Here is a 21,324-nt window from a genome sequence, read left to right as displayed (position 1 = left end):
CTGTGCACTTGCAGTTAGATAATCGGGTTAAAACTCGAGACATCACCGCCACCTCAAGATCGGCTCGAAGCTTGTCGAGGGATTAAGAAGGAGATTGATAGATTTCCTCAGGTCCAACTCCGACTGCTTCACATGGTCTCACATAGACATGCCATGGATTAATCTGGAGGTCATCATGCACAAGCTGCAGGCAGACCCCCTACATCAGCCCGTCTGACAAAAGAGAAGGAAGTTTGCTCCTGAAAGGGACGCGAGGTACAGTATCCAGAATGGCTGGCCAACATGGTCATAGTCAGGGAAGAATGGGAAATGGCGAGTCTGCATAGACTTCACAGATCTCAGCAAGTCCTGCCCAAAGGACCCTTTTCCTCTGCCTCATATCGACAAACTGGTTGATGCCATGGTCGGGCATCAGCTAATGAGCTTCATGGACGCATTATCTGGCTACAATCAGATACTTATGCATCCATAAGATCAGGAGAACACATCCTTCATGACGTCCAGGGGGATCTACTGCTACAAAGTCATGCCTTTTGGCTTAAAGAATGACGGGTCGACCTACTAAAGGCTGGTAAACATGATGTTCGCAGACCAGATTGAGCGGACCATGGAGGTCTACATCGACGACATGCTGGTCAAATATCTAAAGGCCGGAGACCATACATCTCATCTGCAGCAATCCTTCTCCACTCTCCGAAAGTACAACATGAAGCTCAATCCAGCTAAATGTTCGTTTGGTGTCAGCTCGGGGAAATTCCTAGGGTTACTGCGAAATCAAAGTCTGAAATTTCCTATGAAATGTCTTCTTAGTAAAAGGAAGATATTTATTCAAAAGAATAGAGACGTGTGAAAACATAAAATCAAGTTGGTAACAATTCTGAAAGGATTCACACTATAAGTCTTCGAGAAAGGTTACTAAAGCCCTCGGACAGCGAAACACTCATCGTCCAACTCGCCGAAGGGGCGAGTTGGACCGAACATGCAGTTTAACTATCCCGTTCGGCGAGTTGGATCAACCAGCCTGCCTTCTTCCCGTCTTCGTAGCTCCCCCCTTAGGGATTAGATCGAACATGCTCTTGTTTCATCTCGATCAGAGTCACCGTTGGAACTTTACGATTTAAAAACCGCAAGAACTCGTTCTCTTAAATAACATTCGGATTGATTGTATAAAACGGCTACGGTTAGATAAACACCTCGAATTGTCTACGCTATACGAGGAATTTGAATGTTCTTCGGAATCGACGTCGTTTCAAAACCACTCTTTTTATTAAATTGTAAAAACACCTTAGTAGGAAAATGGCCCGAAAGGGCCTAGAACGCGTCTAAGAGCCCACTTACGATTTTATACGTAATCAAGCCCAATCGTTATGACGGTTTATCTTTTGTTATGCAGGAGAAGATAAATGTCAAGTTCGGAGGATATATGTTAAGTTTCCGAAAATAATACAAAGATCGAAGAAAAATGGAATATTTCCAAGAAGTGATAAACTTTACCGAGGGCAGAAAAGGAAGGAGCAAACCGCCTCTAGAGAAGTATATAAGAATGTCGAGGTCGAAGATGCAGAAGGAGGAAATTATTCTACTCAGAGCAAAACTTAGCACTTAGAGAAATTTAGGCAATTTTCCGTTTTTGTTATCGAGCTGCGACTCAACTAGGTTTTCAGGTCTTAGGTGGTTAGAACTAGGATCTCTAGGACAGCTCTTATGGCCGGGGCCTTACATGTTGTAAACGCTTATACGCAAATTCGGAATAAGATCTTCTTTGCTCTCTTTTCGTTTTATCAATTTCATACTAGTCTGTTTTTCTTGTTTTAATTGCTTGGTGTGTGGTTTAGCAGATATCCGGGACCTCTGGAAAAATTACGGTTTCCTATTTTTCCTAAATCAACGGAAATCGACAGTGCGAATTTCGGTTTCTACATGTATCATTATCATTTTATGCTTCTATCACTCCTTTTGTTGATTTGCTAGCTTTTCTATGTACAAATTAATGGCATTAGGTCCTATTTCATCACCATTTCATCATTATCATTTGACTGCAGGATAAAAAAGATTGAGTTTTCTTTTTGTTTTAATTTTAAACCAACCCGGACTAGAGAGATGAGAGACCTAACCAAATTTTCATTTTTCATTTTTTTTATTTCTTTAATTGTGGGTATTTTCGTCATCTCATGTCTAACGTTTCATGAAAGCTATGGAAAATTGGAAACATAAGAGATTTGTGGGAACTAGAATTCATACCAACGATTTTCCTAACGGAGGAAAGCAAAAAAATCTACATTGCTTGAGGTCAGAATTCTCTACGAGAGCCGACAACAAGTGACCAACTAAATGCGGAAAATATAGAAAGATAACAAAACAAATTTAGAAAACAATAGATCTTTATTTCGAATTTGCATATGTGCGTTCCAAAGACAAAATCATACATGAAGCTTTCCTGGAAACGGGATTACAAAGGAAATCGTATCACACAAACAGTAAAACGAGAGTAAGTTTGCTAGAATTACCACCTCTGTGGAGAAAAACCTATGTGGCCGCAACCCGCTTAGCAATAGACGAAAAAGACGAAAAAGACGAAAAAGACGAAAAAGACGAAAAAGACGAAAAAGGTTCAAAAGATTTCGGGCTGGACCTTATGAAAGGCTGCCTACGTACCCCTTTCGAAGATCAAGCCAAACGTCTTTCAATTAGAGAGTTTGAAAAACAGATTGAACTGCCTGGGCGAGTTCGTCAAGTAATCGAGTGCCAGTCATAGAAACCACACTTGTCAAGAATAAAGCCTAAGGTTTCTAAGTGCATAGATTTCTAGTGTCTAAAGATAATTGTTTTTGCGCCTCTCGCCTTGGCATCACTTATATACTCCTCCTAGGTCGGTTTGGGATTTCCTTTTCCGCCCCAGCGTCAAGGTTATCTTCTTTCGGAAATATTCCATTTTTTCGATCTTCATGATTATCCCTTGAGACTTGACATTTATCTCCGAACTTGACATTTATCATCTTTCGCCGAATATTCGATAAACCGTCATGGTGACTTTGGGCCGATTCTCGTAAAAACTCGTAAGTGCTATTTTGCTGCGTTTTAGGCCCTTTTGGCCATTTTCTGACAAACATTTTTACGATTGCTTTCAGAGAATTCGCCTTCCGTACATTGTTGGTTTTACAAAATAGCGGAAACTGATTATATAGTCAAGAAAACTATGGTGTTATGTTAACTGTTATCGTTTTATATAATTGATTCAAGAAAACAAGTCTTTGCAGTTTCTATCGTAAAGTTCCAACTGTAACTTCAATCGACACCAAACAAGAGACATTATAACGAAACTCGAAGGAGAAAGCTATGAAGACGAGACGAGAGTGCGTGATATTTGCAAGTTGCATTCATGCTCGCCATATGGCGATCGAGACTGGACGGTCAAGCTTGCCATATGGCGAGCGGGACGATGCTGTCCTGGCTCGCCGTATGGCAAGCCGGCTAAGGTCAAGGCCGAGTTTTGGCTATCTTTTGGTGATTCGTATGGTTGGGGAATGATATTCGGCCTCCTTCCCATTTCATTGCTTGTCTCCCAGAAGTCATATACCAATAGCTTGGACTATGTATTTCGATAACTTCTTGTATCTTGTTATAAATTTCGATTTTAACCCCAACAGTCAGCCCCCCAGCTCGTTAGAATTTTTGGAATGTTCTTGCGAGCAGTTAAGCAGACTAGGCAAGTTAGGCGGAATTAATAGTTGAAAGTGGTCTTCTCATTCTACTAAAAGTGGAATCCAATAAGATTGGGGCTGTGCCTTTTGAAGGCTGCGTACATACCATTTTTCAAAGGGATCAAGCCATTCGTAATTCGTCTTGCAGTTAAAGTTCTTATGACCTGTTTTCCAGCCAGACATTTATGGTCTGGTTAGGTGTTGTGTAGAGACTTTCGCGCATGTTGCTACCGATGGCATTTTGTATTGGATCTTTCTCGGCCTTGAGACTAGCCTTGGAGGCTGTTTGCTTTGGCCAAGTGTGGCCGTATTTATGTTTTCGGGATTTGCCATTGGTGGCTTCGAATCCTTGCCCGTTTTAAGGGTTTAAAAATATTTTGCTCGAATTTATATGATCACAGTTTATTAAATCGAGAGAACTGCCATTTAAAGGAGTTAGAGGGACAGGGTGTGAGTTGTCATCTCATTTCCATCGCTCAGACGATCGCCGTATCTGTCGTTGCGCAAGATGAAAGTACTCAAACTTTTCAATTTGTGGAGACTCATAAACGTACAGATATAAGTGAAGAGACAAATTTTGGAAACTCGTATCGGGGTGTTGATACTATGCTTTTGAGATGTAAGAGACCAGTGTGAGTCGGTTTAGGGCAAGACCTAGGTTTACTCTCGGCTTTAGGCCTTGCGATGACAAATCGGCTTTCGTTTTACCTGTTTGCGATTTTAACCTGATTCATACCGATTTAAAGTCCGTGAATTGTTGTCGGCCTATACAAATTTTCTTGGTAAGAACCGAGCTACTTCCAAAGGCCTTTTGGAGGTGCTGGCCGAAATTTCGGATTTCTTTTATAGCACGCTATGTCATCCTTGCCGGATGTACGAGATCATATCCTTATGGGGATGGCTAAGTCTGTTTAGGACGTTAGAGTTTGTTTGTTGTGATCAGCAACAAAGAAATGATAAGTGATACCGTTTAGAGTTGTGTCAGTGCGCTTCACTGTTTCAAGTTTCTAAGACGAGGGTTCTGTCTGAAAAATTTAGATGGGAAACAATTCTTCGAGCATTAGCGACGTCTCGAGGTGCCGAAAGTTAAGTTTTCCTTATGCCGCATTTTGTGGTCAAAATGTTTGCGGGCTTGAAGAGTGGTATCGCAAGGTTTTTGTCTTAACCTTACGGCAAAGAAACGTTTTGGTTTGTTTACGGATATTCGAAAATTGTTGTTTCTGTTTGGATGCTAAATTTTTTTATTTGTGATCGAGGAATTTGGACCGAGGGGTCACGTAAATTTATCCCAGGGAAGAAGCGTCTTCCTCCACTGTACTTTGTGAAGTGTTGGCCTTCCGAGATTTATTTCGTGTATTCTTAAGGACGGCTCGTATAGCTCTAGGAGATTTCTTACGAGTGTTTCTTATCACGCCGTATTTTGTGGGTAAAACGCTGAGGGATTAAAGCTAATTGTGGAGCATACAGAACTTAGTCCATTGTCGATAAGTTCAGATTTTATGTTAGTCGTTTGGTTGTCAGGACTGAATTTTGTTATCATGAATTCTATCGTATGATTTCTGCTTGTAGGTTATACGACATATTGTTTGAGTAATCGTCACTTGGCGTTTTATGACAAATCATGGATCGGCGTTTAGCCGTTAAGTGATTGGAGCGGTGGTCGCTCAATTGTTTTGGCTTCGCATGAAATCTGTGTTCAGCCGTATGGCCAAGTATGTTGTTTGCGAAGGACTAGACCATGGCACTTTTGTGTTAACACTAAGGTCATGTTAATTTACGATTGTCCTTAAAGGGGATGCCAAATTCTGGTTTGGGCTTATTAGGGACGGCGTGATTAGCTGAGGGCCGAATAGCGTTTGTCGAGATTGATAGGCCAAGTATGCCGGAATTTTCCATTTTAAGATGGCCCATGTTTTTAGAAAACGATTTTACACTTTAGGTTCCAGTTATACGATGAATGTTTCGTATAATATTTCCTTTAGTCATATGAAAATTGTTTCCTTTTTGTCCGAGGGAGACGAAGCCTAAGAGGCTCAACACAGAACCCGTGCGATGCCAGTTGCTGAATCATTTCCTGCTCGGATGTATCCGAGGGAAGCGAAAGGCAGAAGTCAGCGACCTGCAGGGAGCTTCGTTTTTGGTTACGAAAATTATTTACGACAGTTCTTCGTAAGATCCGTTATGTTTATTTCCGAAAGTTTCTTCGTATGACTCAATTTGACTCTACGGAGGATTTTTCGTGAAACTATTGTGAGAGGGTCTTCTCGTAGAAGTAAATAGAAACTATTTTATCACTGCTCGCATCTCTGGTGGCTCTCCCATTCGCTATGTTTGCCAATCCAAGTTTGGATAGTGATTTCCTATGTGTATGCTTTGTTGGCTTAGATAGTTGTTTCTGGTGTTAAGCTTAGGATTTGGTTTCTCGGTGCTTACCTTCCATTCTTCCTCTCTCAATTTTTTTTCTTGTTCCTCTCCTTTCTTTGGTATAGGTGTGTGAAGTTGGTCTCTTAGAGTTTTGGTCCCTTATATCAGAGCTTTGTGGTTCTTTGTTGGTAGAGACACCTTGTATATGCTTGTTTAGTTTATGAGATGGTTCTTACCTCTTGGCTGGTGGTTATGCTTCCGCTGATTTAGGCATGTGTCTTTCTGCTTCGTGTGACTTTAGCCTTCCGGTGGTTATTCTTCCTTTGGCATGCTTTCTTGGTTCGAAAGTTTGAAACTCATGTAACTACTCTCTTTTGTTTAATCCAAGAAAAACCGAATGAATATCTATAACTTTGCGTTAGTGTTGATCGCGTTCCTTTGTGTTCGGGGATTGTTTTGTCTCAAATTTTATCTTTCTATCATCCTCTAACATCTGCTTGTTATGGCCGAGATACTATATGGTAAGGTGATGTAAGTTAGTTTTTGTTTTTGATCTCCTTTCAGCTCCGGACCTTTATTGAGTTAGTGTTATTATGGCATTTTCAACTTTTTTTTTTTTTGTGATTGTGAAGGTTTTAGGTTTATATTATGTGTATGCTCTAGTTTCTTCTTCTTAGTTTGTTATTTTATAATTTATAATAGTAAAATAAAAATATAATTTGTAAATAAAATATAATAAAATAGTTAAAAATAAAAAATAATGAAAATTTATGTTATTTTTAGCTGTGAATAAATTAAATATTTAAAATATATTTATTATTTTATGTATTTTTTATTCATCTTGCATTTTAATGACCAATAAAATAGATTATTAGACTTTATGTGATGATGGTTAGTGCAAGAAAGATTACATAATACACAATTAAAAAATGTTGGGCTAAATTGCAGTAATCTAAAAGAAGAAAGACCTAGAATGTAAAAGAAAAAAAATGAGGACGCATGTCATCAAACCCTCTTCCACATGTCAAAGAAGAGAAAAAAGTTTACTTTATATATATAGATATAGGTCTAATGGAAAAATGTTCTATAAGATTTAAGAGTGAAGCATTTGAGAGCTTTAGTTTTGAGAAGTTTCTAAAGCTAATAAGAAAAGTTGTTCTTATAATTCTTTGTTTTCTAGAGATTTGAATTGGTATCAGAGCCTCAGGTTGGAAACTCGATCTAACCTTAAGTTGTAGCTTAAGATCCTGGTGCTTGTGACAAGAGATCGCGTAAGCAAGATGGCGGACGTGACTAGGGCTCCACGCACGAAGGACCTTGAATCTGCATCCATCCAATGTCTAATGTTGATATCGACAAACTACTTAGTTTGGTCGATGAGGATGAAGGTTCTACTTCGTGTTCATGAAGTGTGGGACACGATCGAACCCGGTTCAGATGATCAAAGGAAGAACGATGTTGCGATAGCTCTTTTGCTTCAATCTGTTCCAGAGACATTGATTCTCCAGGTGGGAGAACAAACTGCATCAAAAGAGATCTGGAACGCCATCAAGTCGCGACAGCTAGGAGCTGATCCTGTAAGGGAGGCGAGACTTCAGACGTTGATGACGGAGTTTGATAGGTTGAAGATGGTTGATAATGATACGGTTGATGGCTTCGCGGGGAAGATATCAGGCCTATCATCCAAAGCAACCTCGTTGGGAGAAAACATAGAAGAATCCAAGATTGTTAAGAAGTTCTTGAAGGGTCTTCTGAGACACAAGTACATCCAGATTGTAGCGTCGCTTGAGCAAGTGCTAGACCTCAACAAGACGGGTTTCCAGGATATAGTTGGAAGGCTTAAGGCGCACGAGGAGCGTGTAGCTGAAGAAACTCAGAAAGAAGACCAAGGGAAGCTCATGTTTTCGAATAATGAAGAGTATAGTCAGAGGGGCTATGAGAATTCCCGTGGTAGAGGAAGATGACGTAACGGTAGAGGCAGAGGTCAAGCTAGGTCACACAACCAAAACCGTGTGTCACACACCGAAGATAACAACTTGAAGAAGAATCGTTCAAAGCTGATATGTTGGAGATGTGAGAAGCCTGGTCACTACGCAACTGTCTGTCTCGAGAAGACAAAGATAGCTGATAAACTTTTAAAATATCTTTTGCAAGCCTTGAAGTAAAGTTGACATTTTCTTTGTGAGTTACTATCGCTAAATCCATCATTGGTTTTTGCTTAACGGTTTCCTCTTGAATCATAAGACATGCTTGTAGTTGCATGCGTGTGAGACCAACTTCTTATATATAAATTGAATTGTTTGTTTAATTGACAACTATCTAAATCTGCCAATTTTATCCATGTTCACAGAATTTATTTACATTATACCAATATGCACCAATACTTGCTTATCATTTTTATCCAGGTTTTGAGGATGATGGTCAAAAGCATGATCGCCATAAATATTGATCACATTAGAAAATGCCCTTTCAAAGGAACATAGATCACAAGGGGACTCTTTAAAAAAAAAGATCACACGGGTATTCTTTAAAAAAGGTGACAACAACTGGGAATATCAAACCAGTGGTAGTAGTCCAGTGGTGCTTGAAGAAAATAAATTCCATACCGCGAACTCTGGTTCGAACCCCCGCTGGCCACATGGATATGGGCTATTGTTTTCGCCTTATTTGAATGCCCAGAAGAGAGTCTATCCGTGGGGTGTACCTCCATCCAGGGGTTAAGTCTGTGTCTTTTAATAGACCCAGGTTTAATTTCACCTTTTGTGACAACCCCTCCCACTCACTAGGAATCCGGCTCACAGCCCTGCAGGGCACCGACCCCAACCCCTCTATTATGAGTCTTCTCTAACTCTATAATTAGGTTGTTGGTACGCTTGGCGCTTCTCGAACCCCAAGAACTCACCCTTTAACAACACTCCCACAAGACGAGTTGTCACCAATTGAACTGCATGTCAAGCGCACCAACAACCTAATTATGGAGTCAGAGAGGACTCATAATGGAGGGGTTGGGGTGGGTGCCCTGCAGGGCTGTGAGCCGGGTTCCTAGTGAGTGGGACGGGCTGTCACAAAAAAAAGTCACAGCTCAATTGGTGACAACTCGTCCTGTGGGAGTGTTGTTAAAGGGTGGGGTCATGGGTTCGAGTAACGCCAAGCGCATCAATAACCTACATGGGGGAGTCAGTGATGACTTACATGTGAGGGATTAGGGTCAATGCCCTACAGGGCTGTGAGCCGGATTCCTAGTGAGTGATACCACTTGTAACGCCACGACCGTCCACGACTAATGGGCCACCCATGCCTGCTCTATCGGCCCGTGGGGCCCAATCTCGTTCCAACGGTCAGTCCATTAATTTTTCCGAAGGCTCAAAATCATTGTTTATAGACCCTGCAATCACCACCCGACCTTTACCCCTGCTTTGGCCTCACTCGCACAGTATCGTGAATCACTTCCCGATAGGTCACTCATCCTTTCAGTACTCCAGCGCAAGCACTTTTAACTCTGTAATTCTAAACGGATGTGTGACGGAAAATGTAAGTTAACTTTGGTGACATAGGTAGCCAAATCAATTATTTTAAGCCTTTTCCATATATCATAACTCGGGATGATACAATTCACCCCCTCTCAAAGAACACAACGTCTCGTTGCGCCCCACGACAGGTCTTAAGACGCCTCTCAGGTCAGAACCGAGATGGCTAACCAGCTCTGATACCACTTGTAACACCCCGACCGCCCACGGCTAATGGCCAGCCACGCCTGCCCCATCCCGTTCCAACGGTCAGTATGTTAATTTTTCCGAAGGCTCGAAATCATTGTTTACTGGCCCTGCAATCACCACCCAACCTTTTCCCATGCTTTGGAATCACTCGAACGGTATAGCGAATCACTTCCCGATAGGTCACCCATCCTTTCACTACTCCAGCCCAAGCACGCTTAACTCTGGAGTTCTAAACGGATTTGTGACGGAAAAGGTAAGTCAGTTTTGGTGATATAGGTAGTCAAATCAATTCTTTTAAGCATTTTCCATATATCATAACTCAGGATGTTACACTTTTACTTTAGCAAAAAAAAAAAAAAAGCTGGGAATATTAAAGAGTGAGTTCAACTTCCATTTATGTTTGAGCAACTGGACCGAGGAGAGCTGGGAAAATATGCACTACTCTGTAACGACCCAAATCTCGTCCCGGAAAAATTTAGCCCAGTAAGACCCAATTACATAGAAGAAAACTCTAAAGTTTTCTTATTTAAGATGTAATTTCGTGGTGGCCTCTGACAGAGACTTTTGGGGATGGCAAAGCCCTGCCGGAACGTCACCGGAACAGCCACAAATAGCCACCATGAAAAAGAAGCCATCCTACCATCCGAAAAAGAGAGAGTAGAGCTCTGCAGATACGTTTTGGGGGAATAGAAGAACGATCGATCAAATATGAGTATTTCAAAGCTAAATTTTGATATTATGTTCTACACTCATATATCTATGTGTATCAGAAAGCAGATCGTCATTTGGAATTTTATCTAAGAGTTATGGTTGTTTCTTTGGGACTGATATCTACAGATCGGATCTGCAAACAGTCAACTTCATCAGCGTTTTACCGTTGATACAGAAGGAACCAGGGAACGGGCGAGATATCATTGGAAAGATCTCGATGCCAGCTTTTCAGATCATCTATCGGATTGTCAAATCGACGCACGGTTAGAAAGTTATTGACGTTTATTCTTGGCAAAGAATAAAGCTGTTGAGTTGCAGAGACAGTTCCGACCAGTCTCGGTGTAAGTGAGAAACGGTCAACAGAAACAAAACCTTTCAGTCTGGAAATTTGTCAGTAAGTATTTAATTCTCTTCTCTATCATCCCCTGCAAGCGAATCGTTATTCTGAGTTATTTTCTGAGAGTTATGCTTGTTTTCGTGGGAGGTGTTGGTGCAGTTTGCGTTTACGACCAGCCTGGAGATGAAGCTACTTTGGTTAAGCAAATGGTGTCCGATCGGAGTAAACTTGGTGTCTATGGATAGAGGACATATAGGAATACATTATGACCGGAGAGATCTAAAAGTTAACGGTCAGTTCTTGAGTTATTCATCTGTTTTCTCTATGGTTCAGCTCTGCCAGAAAATCATATTGATCTAATTTCAGAGAGCTCTGGAGTTGCTTTGTTAGAGCCGTCAAGGTCCATTCGGCGTTTCTTCAGGTTTCTTCAGAACCCGTGGCAAAGGTGAGGGTCTATTCCGTAATAAATCCCGTACCAGTGTAGAATTCTCTCTATCGTAGTTTAGATTTCCAATCATGATCCGTCTGTTTGAATTGAGTCTTGATTGTTAGATAGTTCATTCACTGTAAACTGGAACTAGGGGTCTAGAGGATTCAACCGTTGATTAATTGCGTGATGTTAAGAGATGCGATATATATATGTATGTATACATAGATATGAGTAGGGACTATGTGCGCGGGCGGGGGCTCAGAGATGTCTGGGCTAGCGACACTACTTTGATTGTGCGGGCAGGGGTTCAGAGACGTTTGAACTTGCGATGCTACTTGTGCGGGTGTGTGGTGCAGAGACGTTTGTACCATGGACGCTACTTGAGAGGGCGGGGGTACAGAGATAGACTGTACTAGCGACACTACGTATTATATATCCATATGAGGAGATGCGGGGTGTATGGACTAGCTATATGCTATCATCGCATTGTTTGTGTTGTGTTTGTGTGATGCTTTATGCGTCTTGTTTGTTCATGTTAGAGCTAAACTTCCATAGTTGGAGCTCTATTTACTCAAGTCAGTGGTTTGCGTGGTTAGCATCTCATACCTCACGGAGTAACTCCCATGTTACTCACCCCTCTTTCTTCCCCTTTCGAATGAGACTGACGAGCAGGAGTGATTGCTATCGGGCTGGTGCTTTGGGAGTTTTATTTCCTTTTTTTTTCAGACTTGCAGTTTTTATGCTTTTACCGATATTTTCAAGATTTATTATGTTATTTGGATTTATGACTATTTATTGGATTTACGACTTTGGAATTGACTTTTGAAAAGTAATAAATGGAGATTTCAGACTTTTTATTTATTTAAGTTATTTTGGAAAATACATGTGTTACATACTCATATTTCAACGTATGTACTGGGACTTCTCGAAGCTCTATACGTGAAGGTATGTTGTCAATAAACCCTTCTATAGCCTACATCGTTATAAAATGATAGGACTGGGGTCAGCACCTTTTTCTGTGTTTGTACGTTGAGCTGTGTGGGGTAGTTAAGGAGGAAGCAATGTATACTATAGGAATATACATTACAACTAATTTATTGTCAAACGTGATTAACACGTTTCGAAAAAGAAATATGCTTATATTTTTTTGCCATCAGAGGAATATATGTATTTAGAAGTAATTAATAACTGTCCCTTTTATTTTAATTAGCTTAACTTATTTGGTTAGCTGTGATTATATTTTTAAATTTGCATATATTAAAAGCGTATAATGGTATAATGATAAAACTCGTTAGGGGAATTGACAGAGATCCTTTGGAGCTAGTCCGCTATGCTGAAAGTGAGTGTCAAGCCTGGTTTAACGCAAACGAGATTGTACCATCCGCTCCTCAAGCCTTTAATATTGAGGAACCTCAAGTCTTAAACTTGGGTAATATCTGCATGATAGATGGGTCTTGGACGTCTATGGCACAGTTTAGTGGATATGGATGGGTCTGGCTTGATAGCCTCAGGAAAGTTCAACTTATGGAGACCCAGAACCAAGTTCGGAGAGAGACTGCACTACATTCAGAGGTGGAAGCACTGAGATGGGCGATGGAGCGCATGCTTCAGTATTCGACGTGTCAAAGTTTTGGAACGGACTGCAAAGATTTGATTGCGATGATCAACGAGCCTCATGCTTGGCCGAGCTTTGCGACATAACTGGAGAGGTTTGAGACCCTCTAGATATGCTTCTCGGACTTCAAGATCACTCACATTCCACGAACGCAAAATCAAACTTCAGATTTCTTAGCTAGGACTTAGCTAGGACTGCGAGATCTTTCCATAGAGTTCTATATTTCATTGGTTGTTTTATTCCGGTTTGGTTACCCAGACCACCTCAAGTTTGAGTAATAGAATAGTCTTTCGATGAAAAAAAAAATTTAGTATATTTAGGATTCCTTATACGGGCTTAGTTACTTATAAATAGGTATGTGGAATAATTATTTTTTAAAAAAAGTTATTTTAAAAGAAATTGAAATTAATGATAAGATTGACACGTTTCCAATTGATGCAATAGTATAAGGAAGAAATATTCGATGCATTAGATGAGTGCAAATTTTATTTGAAAGATGGACATTATATAAGGAAATGTAATAGCTTAAATTAGGAGGTGATATGGAATGATTTAAATCGTATCTAGATAACTGATTGCTTAAATTTAGGAACTGTTATGAAATCTACTCTATTAAAATAGAGACACTTTTTTATCTACTTAAAATAGAGTTATTCTTGGGTTCACCCCCTAGAATTTCATTATTTCAAATTCGATATCTTTTAAGAAAAGGAAACAAAATATTATCAAGTTATATTATGTTTTTAAAATAAAATAAAAAATAAAAAATAGTAGTTACAGAAAAAAGAATTTTAAAAAAATATATTTTTAACATCGTCAGCAAAACATTAAACTCTATATCCTAATCCCTAAACCCTAAACCCTTGGGTAAACCCTAAACCTTTGGATAAACCGTAAACCTCTGGATAAATCCTAAACTATAAATAAAAAAACACTAACACCCTAAACCTTAAATCATAAATCATAAACCCTAAACCCTTGAGTGTTTTAGTGTTTAGTGATTTCGATTTAGTGTTTAGGATTTATCATAGAGTTTAGGGTTTATCCAAGGGTTTAGGGTTTAGGATTTAGGGATTAGGATTTAGGGTTTAGTTTTTTACTGACGATGTTAAAATGTTTTTTTTTTAATTATTTTTTCTGTAACTACTATTTTTTTTTTACTTTTTTAAATTAAAAACATAATCTAACTTGACAATATTTTGTTTCTTTTTTTAAAAGATATATAATTTGAAATAATGAAATTCTATTGGTTAGTGAATCTAGAGGTTCACTCTAGGGGGTGAACCCAATAATAACTCAATTTTGTGTGTGTAAAGTTATATACAATTATCATAAATTCAAATAAATCTAACGACACTATGCATATAGTTTATTAGTTAACACAACACTATGTACTATATTTTAATGCAAACGTATATATAGTAAGTACGTAAATAATATTTGTATTATTGAATATGTTTTTTTTTACTACAAACGGATTGAATATATATATTAATGTAGTATATATACCATTTTTATATTATTTTTTAAAAATTAATAGCATTTGTATATTTAGCTGTATTTTTATTAAACTGATATTTAGTTATTTACTAGCGTTTGTGTATTTATCTACAGTGAAACCTCTATAAATTAAATATGTTGGGAGTACACTAAAACTATAATTTTTTTATTAATTTATAGAGATATTAATTTATCGATATACTAATTGAACCAAAAACTCAATTTGAAACTATAAAATTATATTATTTTATAGAGATTTTTAGTGTATATTAATTTATAGAGTATTAATTTAAAAATGTTATACTGTATATCGTGATTAAACTGATATTAATTATCATGGAAGTTTTACATTGATTATTATATGGAATATGTGTTAAATTGTGTGTGTATGAGTATGTGTACGTTTTGATAAAGTTGAGAAGCATACAATTAAAATGCCAATATTCGTAAAATATAAAGAGACCAAATATGGTAATTTATTAAACATCATATTTCGTGATATGCAAACCATATCTTTGTCATAATCACACCAAATCTTCAATTAAATGTTATATATATACCAAATATTCAAAACTTGGCTTTGATTGTAAAAGTATACTCAAACTTTAATCAAAGGCAAAAATAACCTAAAAGCCTTGTGAAATTATAGTCAGTCCCTTGTTACCAAACGAAAAAAACAAAACCCTTTTTTACGAATATAGCCCTAGTAAGTCGTCCGAGTCGTCTGAGATGCTGCAAGTCGTCTAGACAACTTACAAGTAAGTCGTCTGGTGTAGTTGATCTTAAAATAATTTATAAATTTTTAAAAAAATATTTTCACAATTGAAAAATTAAAATCATGTAATTATAAACAGTTTTAAGTAATGTAAATTAAGATATAACAAAATTGAATAGTTTTCAGCATAGATGAGTGAAAGTAGTTAATCGTGATATTCTTTGGTTTTATGGTTTGACAACATATGTTGTAGTATTATATGTATTCTTAGGGTTAGATTTTGGAAATAAAGTTTTTTTAAAAATTAAAATTTTACCTATAAGTGTTTATTTTTGTGTATAGTAAACACTTTTGAAGTTTAATTTGATTTTATGAAGTGTTTAGTTAGTTAATTAAGTTTAGGGGTTATGTTTAGGGTCTAGACTAATAACTTGTAACTCGTCTGGTGAATAATTTAAACCAGACGACTTACATGTAAGTCGTCTAGGAAGTCTTATATTTGAGTTTCCCGCTAAAATATTTGAATTTCCCGCTAAAAGTATTAAAGTCTATAGGAAGTCGTCTGAATCAAAAATATTTAACCTAATTGGATTTTTTGTCTCCCTATATAAAGAAAAATTTACACAGTCTCTCTTCTTCTCTCAAATGGCTGCAACAAAAATGTAATGTTTATCATTCTAAAACTCTTCAACTTCTCTATAATCTCTTGAACTTATAAACACTAAGCTTTATATAGGGAGACACTAAGATTTTTTGTCTCCCTATATAAAGAAAAATTTACACAGTCTCTCTTCTTCTCTCAAATGGCTGCAACAAAAATGTAATGTTCATCATTCTAAAACTCTTCAACTTCTCTCTAATCTCTTTGAACTTATAAACACTAAGCTTTATATCAATTTATTGTTTTTGTCTAATGTCTTTCTCACTAATTTATCTTGTTTTTGCAGGATTCTCATCACATGACTCTCATCTTCCACTCATTTAAAGGTGGATCTATCAATTTATATATGTATTTTTGTGTGTTCTATAAAAGTAGATTTATCTAATCTTCCACTAATTTTCTCTATTTTAAAATCATTTCAACGTTTTTGGATATGCAGGTTCTTCAGATCTGGAAGTCGTCTGTGACGACTTACTTGTTAGTCGTCTAAAATATAATGCGCTAGAAGACTTCCAGGAAGTCTTCCAGACGAGTTCCATGAAGTCGTCTGACGGAGTCTTTTCTCATGTCTCTCCCTTTCATAACAGATCTGAGTGTTTTGGTAAGTTTTTATGTCTGATTTTTTTTCATTTGGTAACTTTCTGTTGTATAAGGTTATTATTTTTTTCCCAAACTAAAACTCTTCAAACCCACTCTAATCTCTTTAACTTGAAAACACCAAACTTTATATGAATTTTTCAGTTTTGTCTCATGTCCTTCTAACTAATCTATCTTTTTTTTTTGCAGGTTTTTAATCAGATGGTTCTCATCTTCCACTCATTTAAAGATAGATCTATTAATTTTAAATATGTATTTTTTGTGTGTTCTATAAAGGTATATTTATCTATCTTCCACTCATTTTCTCTGTTTTTAAGTCATTTGAACGTTTTTTTGATATGCAGGTTTTTCAGATCTGGATTTGATGTGTAGGTTTTTCAGATCTGGAAGACTTCTGGGACGATTTACCTATTAGTCGTCTAAAATATAATGCGCTAGACAACTTCCAGGAAGTCTTCCAGGAAGTCTTCCAGGTCTTCTGACGAAGTCTTCTTCCATATCAAGTGGATTCCAAGATTATCTTTGTAGAGGAATGATCTATAATATTTTTGTTTGTGGTCTGTTTTGTGATTTGCATGTCTACTCTTTTAGATGTGATTTTTTTGTAAAATCAGTAATAATGTTTCCCTAGATGTAATATATGTTTACACATTTACAAATCAATGAAATAATATACTTCAATAGCCTTTTTCTTATCTTTGGATCTCCCATATGCAATAATAAACTCCAATGGCCTTCTTCTCATCTTAATAAACAAGAATGTTGGTAGCTTATTCAAAAACTAGCATAGAAGACTTAAAAACTAGCGTAGAAGACTTCATCGGATCAGTTAGAAACTTTAATTAACGTGAATGTTGGTAACCTCATAAATATCACCAATTAAGTTATAAATTTCATTCAGTAGCCCTAATATTGACTAATATACATGAATTAACAAAAAAATATTAAAAAGTCTTTATAGGTTTAAAGAAAATGAAAGTTTATTAAACATTGACGCAGACGACTTCCACGGAGGTCGTCTGGAAGTCATCCATTTAGGTTAGTTTTGCAATTGATTTTTTACCTAGACGACTTACAGGTTAGTCGTCCACCTTTCGTTGATAAAAAAAAATCGAGACGACTTAGGAAAAACGGGTTTGTTTTGCATTTGACCGGAATGTGTAAGAAATTTGACTTTTCCTGAACGATTTACAAGTTAGTCGTCCAGTAGAAAATTAAAAAAATAATATTTTGTTTTTTCTAGACGACTAACTTGTAAGTTGTCTCAGGTTAGTTTTGCAATTTAATTATTAAATAAATTTTTTTTCTAGACGACTTACACGTCGTCTCGAGTTTTTTTTCCTAGTCGACTAACCTGTAAGTCGTCCAAGATAAGAAAAGTTTGACCAGAATCTCGGAATAAAATCCTGGACGACTTACATATAAGTCGTCGGACGGACGGCTTCTGTGTAAGTCGTCTAGAAAAAAAAATCATTTTGTTTAATATTTCAATTGCAAACCTAACCTGAGTCGTATAGAAAAAAATATTATTTTTTTTAATTTTCTAGTGGACGACTAACTTGTAAGTCGTCTAGGAAAAGTCAAATTTTTGTCACATTCCGGTCAAATGCAAAACTAACCCGTTTTTCCTAGACGACTTACATGTAAGTCGTCTCGATTTTTTTTTTATCAAACAAAGGTGGACGACTACCCTATAAGTCGTCGAGAAAAAATAAATTAAAAGTCAATTGCAAAACTAACCTCTGCATTTACCATACGACTTCCAAGTCAGTCGTCTACAGCCAGAAGACTTACCTGTAAGTCGTCTGGACTAACATATTAGGAAAAAATCTCAATTTCATAGTTTCAACCAGTGAGATAACTTGTTTAGCACACATAAGTATTTTCCAAGCACCCAGAATCTCAAACAAAAGTGACCCACCAAGAATCTAAGCTTCAATGGCTCTATGAACCATAAAATTTTTAGAATCAAAATTTTGGTTTTTTTTGGATTAAGATGGAGAAAAAGTGAAAAAGATGTTGTTTTTAGTTCATAAGAATTGAGAAAGAAAGAGTATAAATCGATTTTAAGTGCATTTAGAGCTTCAAATTGGTTGTTCATGGTAGTTGGTGTATTGATGGCAATGACAATATTGTGAATACTTGAGGAAGATGAGGGTGATAGAGTAAAATATGCATTTTCGAAAAAAAAAGGAAAAAATAAATGATGGCATTTTCGTGAATAATCTGAACTTTGGAGATGAAAGAGGCACGTCAAAGTTCCAAAAAAAAACATGTGTTAGTTTTGTGTTTGACTTCAAGTTTTGAATCATATTTGCAAAAACCCCTATATTATTTATACAATATTATTGTATGTAACATTATTTTGAATAATTAGAACGAACTTAGGATATGACGTTAATGTCAAAATGTTGTGAGTCCATTATATTTGGTATGGGGGCTGTTCCATTAAGTAAAGTCTAGATAGATAGTTTTGATTTTGATAAATAACTGGACCGGATACTGAACCGGAAAAAGATTTTGATTCAAAATTTATTGTGGTCTAACCGGTTTCAATCATATTTAATAATTTTATTAAGAGTAACATCATAATTAATTTTATACCTATGAATAAACTATTTGGAACATAGTTATATAAATTCAATAAAAAGTGCTAAGAGACTCTACAAAAGTTTTTGGGTTAGAAAGTGAAAGACTTGAATTGGAGGTCTTGGGTTGAGGCGTTTAAGAGACTCTACAAAAGTTTTTGCGCTTAATCTCATATGGAGGCTTTTTACCATGCAACAATCTCTGTGGGTTTCTTTGATCCAACATTATCTTATGAAGGAAGGGTCATTCTGGGATGTCAGAGATGATGCGGCGGGGTCCTGGATATGGAGAAAATTACTAAAGATGCGGCCTTTGGCTTATCAGTTTTTTTTTTTTTGAGATTGGTAATGGCAGGAAGGCTTTCTTTTGGTTTGATGATTGGTTGCATGTTGGGAAGCTTATTGATATCACTGGAGCGGTCGGCACTCACTATATGGGTGTTAAACGAAAGGCGCGAGTTTGCGAAGCTGTCTCGGGACTGGAGTGGAGTGTACGGGGGCAGAGGAGTAGGTACTTTCACGAGCTGCATGACAAGATTCAGAACGAACCAGTTCCAAGTCCTGATGGTGGGGACGATTTGATTCTATGGAGACACTCGGGAGGCAAATATCGTGATCATTTCTTAGCTAATGAAACTTGGAACCAAATACGGGATAAGCATGAGAAAGTTGGCTGGAGCAGCAGTGTTTGGATCGCTCAGGGGGTTCCTAGGTTTGCGTTCATAACGTGGCTGGCGGTTAAGAACAGGCTTGCTACTGGTGATAGAATGCGGACATGGGGCATTCACCAGGACTGTGTTCTTTGTGGGGAGAAATATGAGACGCGAGATCACTTGTTCTTTGCTTGTCCCTACTCCTACACAGTGTGGGATAGGCTTGCAAGCAAGTTAATTGGCTCGTCCATTAACCCATATTGGAATGATAATCTTTCGTTGATTAAAAATGGGAGTTTCACTCGAGTGGATCGAGTACTTATTTGTCTGCTGTTCCAAACGCTAATCTATCACATATGGAGAGAGCGCAATGCAAGAAGACATCAGAAAGGATCTCAGCCGGTGGAACATATGATCAAGCTTACGGACAAATCAATCAGAAACAGGATCTCTTCGCTTAAATACAGAAGCGACCATAAGCTGGGTAGCCTTATGTGCAGATGGTTTGAGATGAAGGGAGATTAGAGGCTTTTAGAGTTGTTTGTTTCTCGTTCTTCTTTCTGCTAAATAGGGCCTAGCAAGTTTATAGCAATTCTTTAACTTTTATTTATTTGTAAATGCCTTGAGTGATCAATAAATTTGAAATTTCACCAAAAAAAAAAAAGAGAAAGACTTGAATTATCTTCCACTGTATTAAAATATTAAAGAATACATGAAATGAGAAACCAAACTATCTCTACTAGAAATTAATTAGAACACAAAATAAAATTAAAAAATATAAGTTTTACTATAGATTTGAATATAATTGTAACTTATAGAAACTTTGAAAATGATGAAAACTGGAATAAGTATAATGGTGGAAGTTTTAAATTCTCAAAAAAAAAATCTTAAAAAAATTATCCCTTATATATTAATTAAAAAAATATTTAACAATTTTTAACCTTGAGATTTTATTAATTAGAAAAGAGGCTTGCTTAGGTGTCTCAAAAATTAGGATGTCATTTTATCTTACGTGTCAGCATAAGAATCAATTTAATAATTTGTAAGTACAAAATCAATTCACTAGGAAACTTATATTAACCTAAACATAAAAGTATATGATAAGAAATTTTAATAAACCAAACTAGATATCATATCGTTGGGCATGGAGACAATTATGTATAAGTTATAGCTTCCTTATTAAAAGAAAGAATTAAATGTTATTAACTTAATACTGTATGCATAAAAATCCAATATAATTGCCTTGATAAAAATTCGGTATGAGGTAAATATGGAAAATTTATATTTTAAGATGCAAAAACCAGACCAACTATCTACGGAATTTTTCGTATTATATTTAGGATGCAAAAATAGGACCAATTATCTGATTTTGATAGCGAGGATTTTCATTTTAGTACAAGAAATACGTTTGCAAACTATCTACGATTTAATAAATTGAAGCTTGAATATATAATTTTTATGCATGTCTCACCCTACGCAAAGCATGGGTCTCATCCTAGTTATATTTTATAAAGTTGGAAAACATTTAACAATTTTTGGATGGACTTCCAGAAATAATATATTATTTTTTTTTATTTAGAAACGTTTAAACTGAAAAAAAAATGAATGAGGTCAAAAACTAAAAATTTCAAATTTTGATGTAGAATTTTGAGAAGAAAAAAAGATACGAAAACAATTTACATCTCCCACCGGTCGAACCCGAAAAGTATAGGAACTGGCATCATTGTGTGCGGCCA

General features: G+C 36.8%; 1 protein-coding gene across 1 annotated transcript; it reads left to right on the top strand.

The window, feature by feature from the left end:
- Positions 1 to 19,369: 19,369 nt before the first annotated feature.
- On the top strand, positions 19,370 to 20,113 carry LOC106338276. The gene has a single exon (XM_013777292.1). It carries the CDS (start codon positions 19,370 to 19,372, stop codon positions 20,111 to 20,113), a length of 744 nt encoding a protein of 247 aa, XP_013632746.1.
- The last annotated feature ends 1,211 nt before the right edge of the window (positions 20,114 to 21,324 follow it).

Source organism: Brassica oleracea, chromosome C4, assembly GCF_000695525.1.
Source record: "Brassica oleracea var. oleracea cultivar TO1000 chromosome C4, BOL, whole genome shotgun sequence".
Classification (NCBI taxonomy): Eukaryota; Viridiplantae; Streptophyta; class Magnoliopsida; order Brassicales; family Brassicaceae; genus Brassica; species Brassica oleracea.
This window is presented reverse-complemented; position numbering and strand designations above follow the sequence as displayed.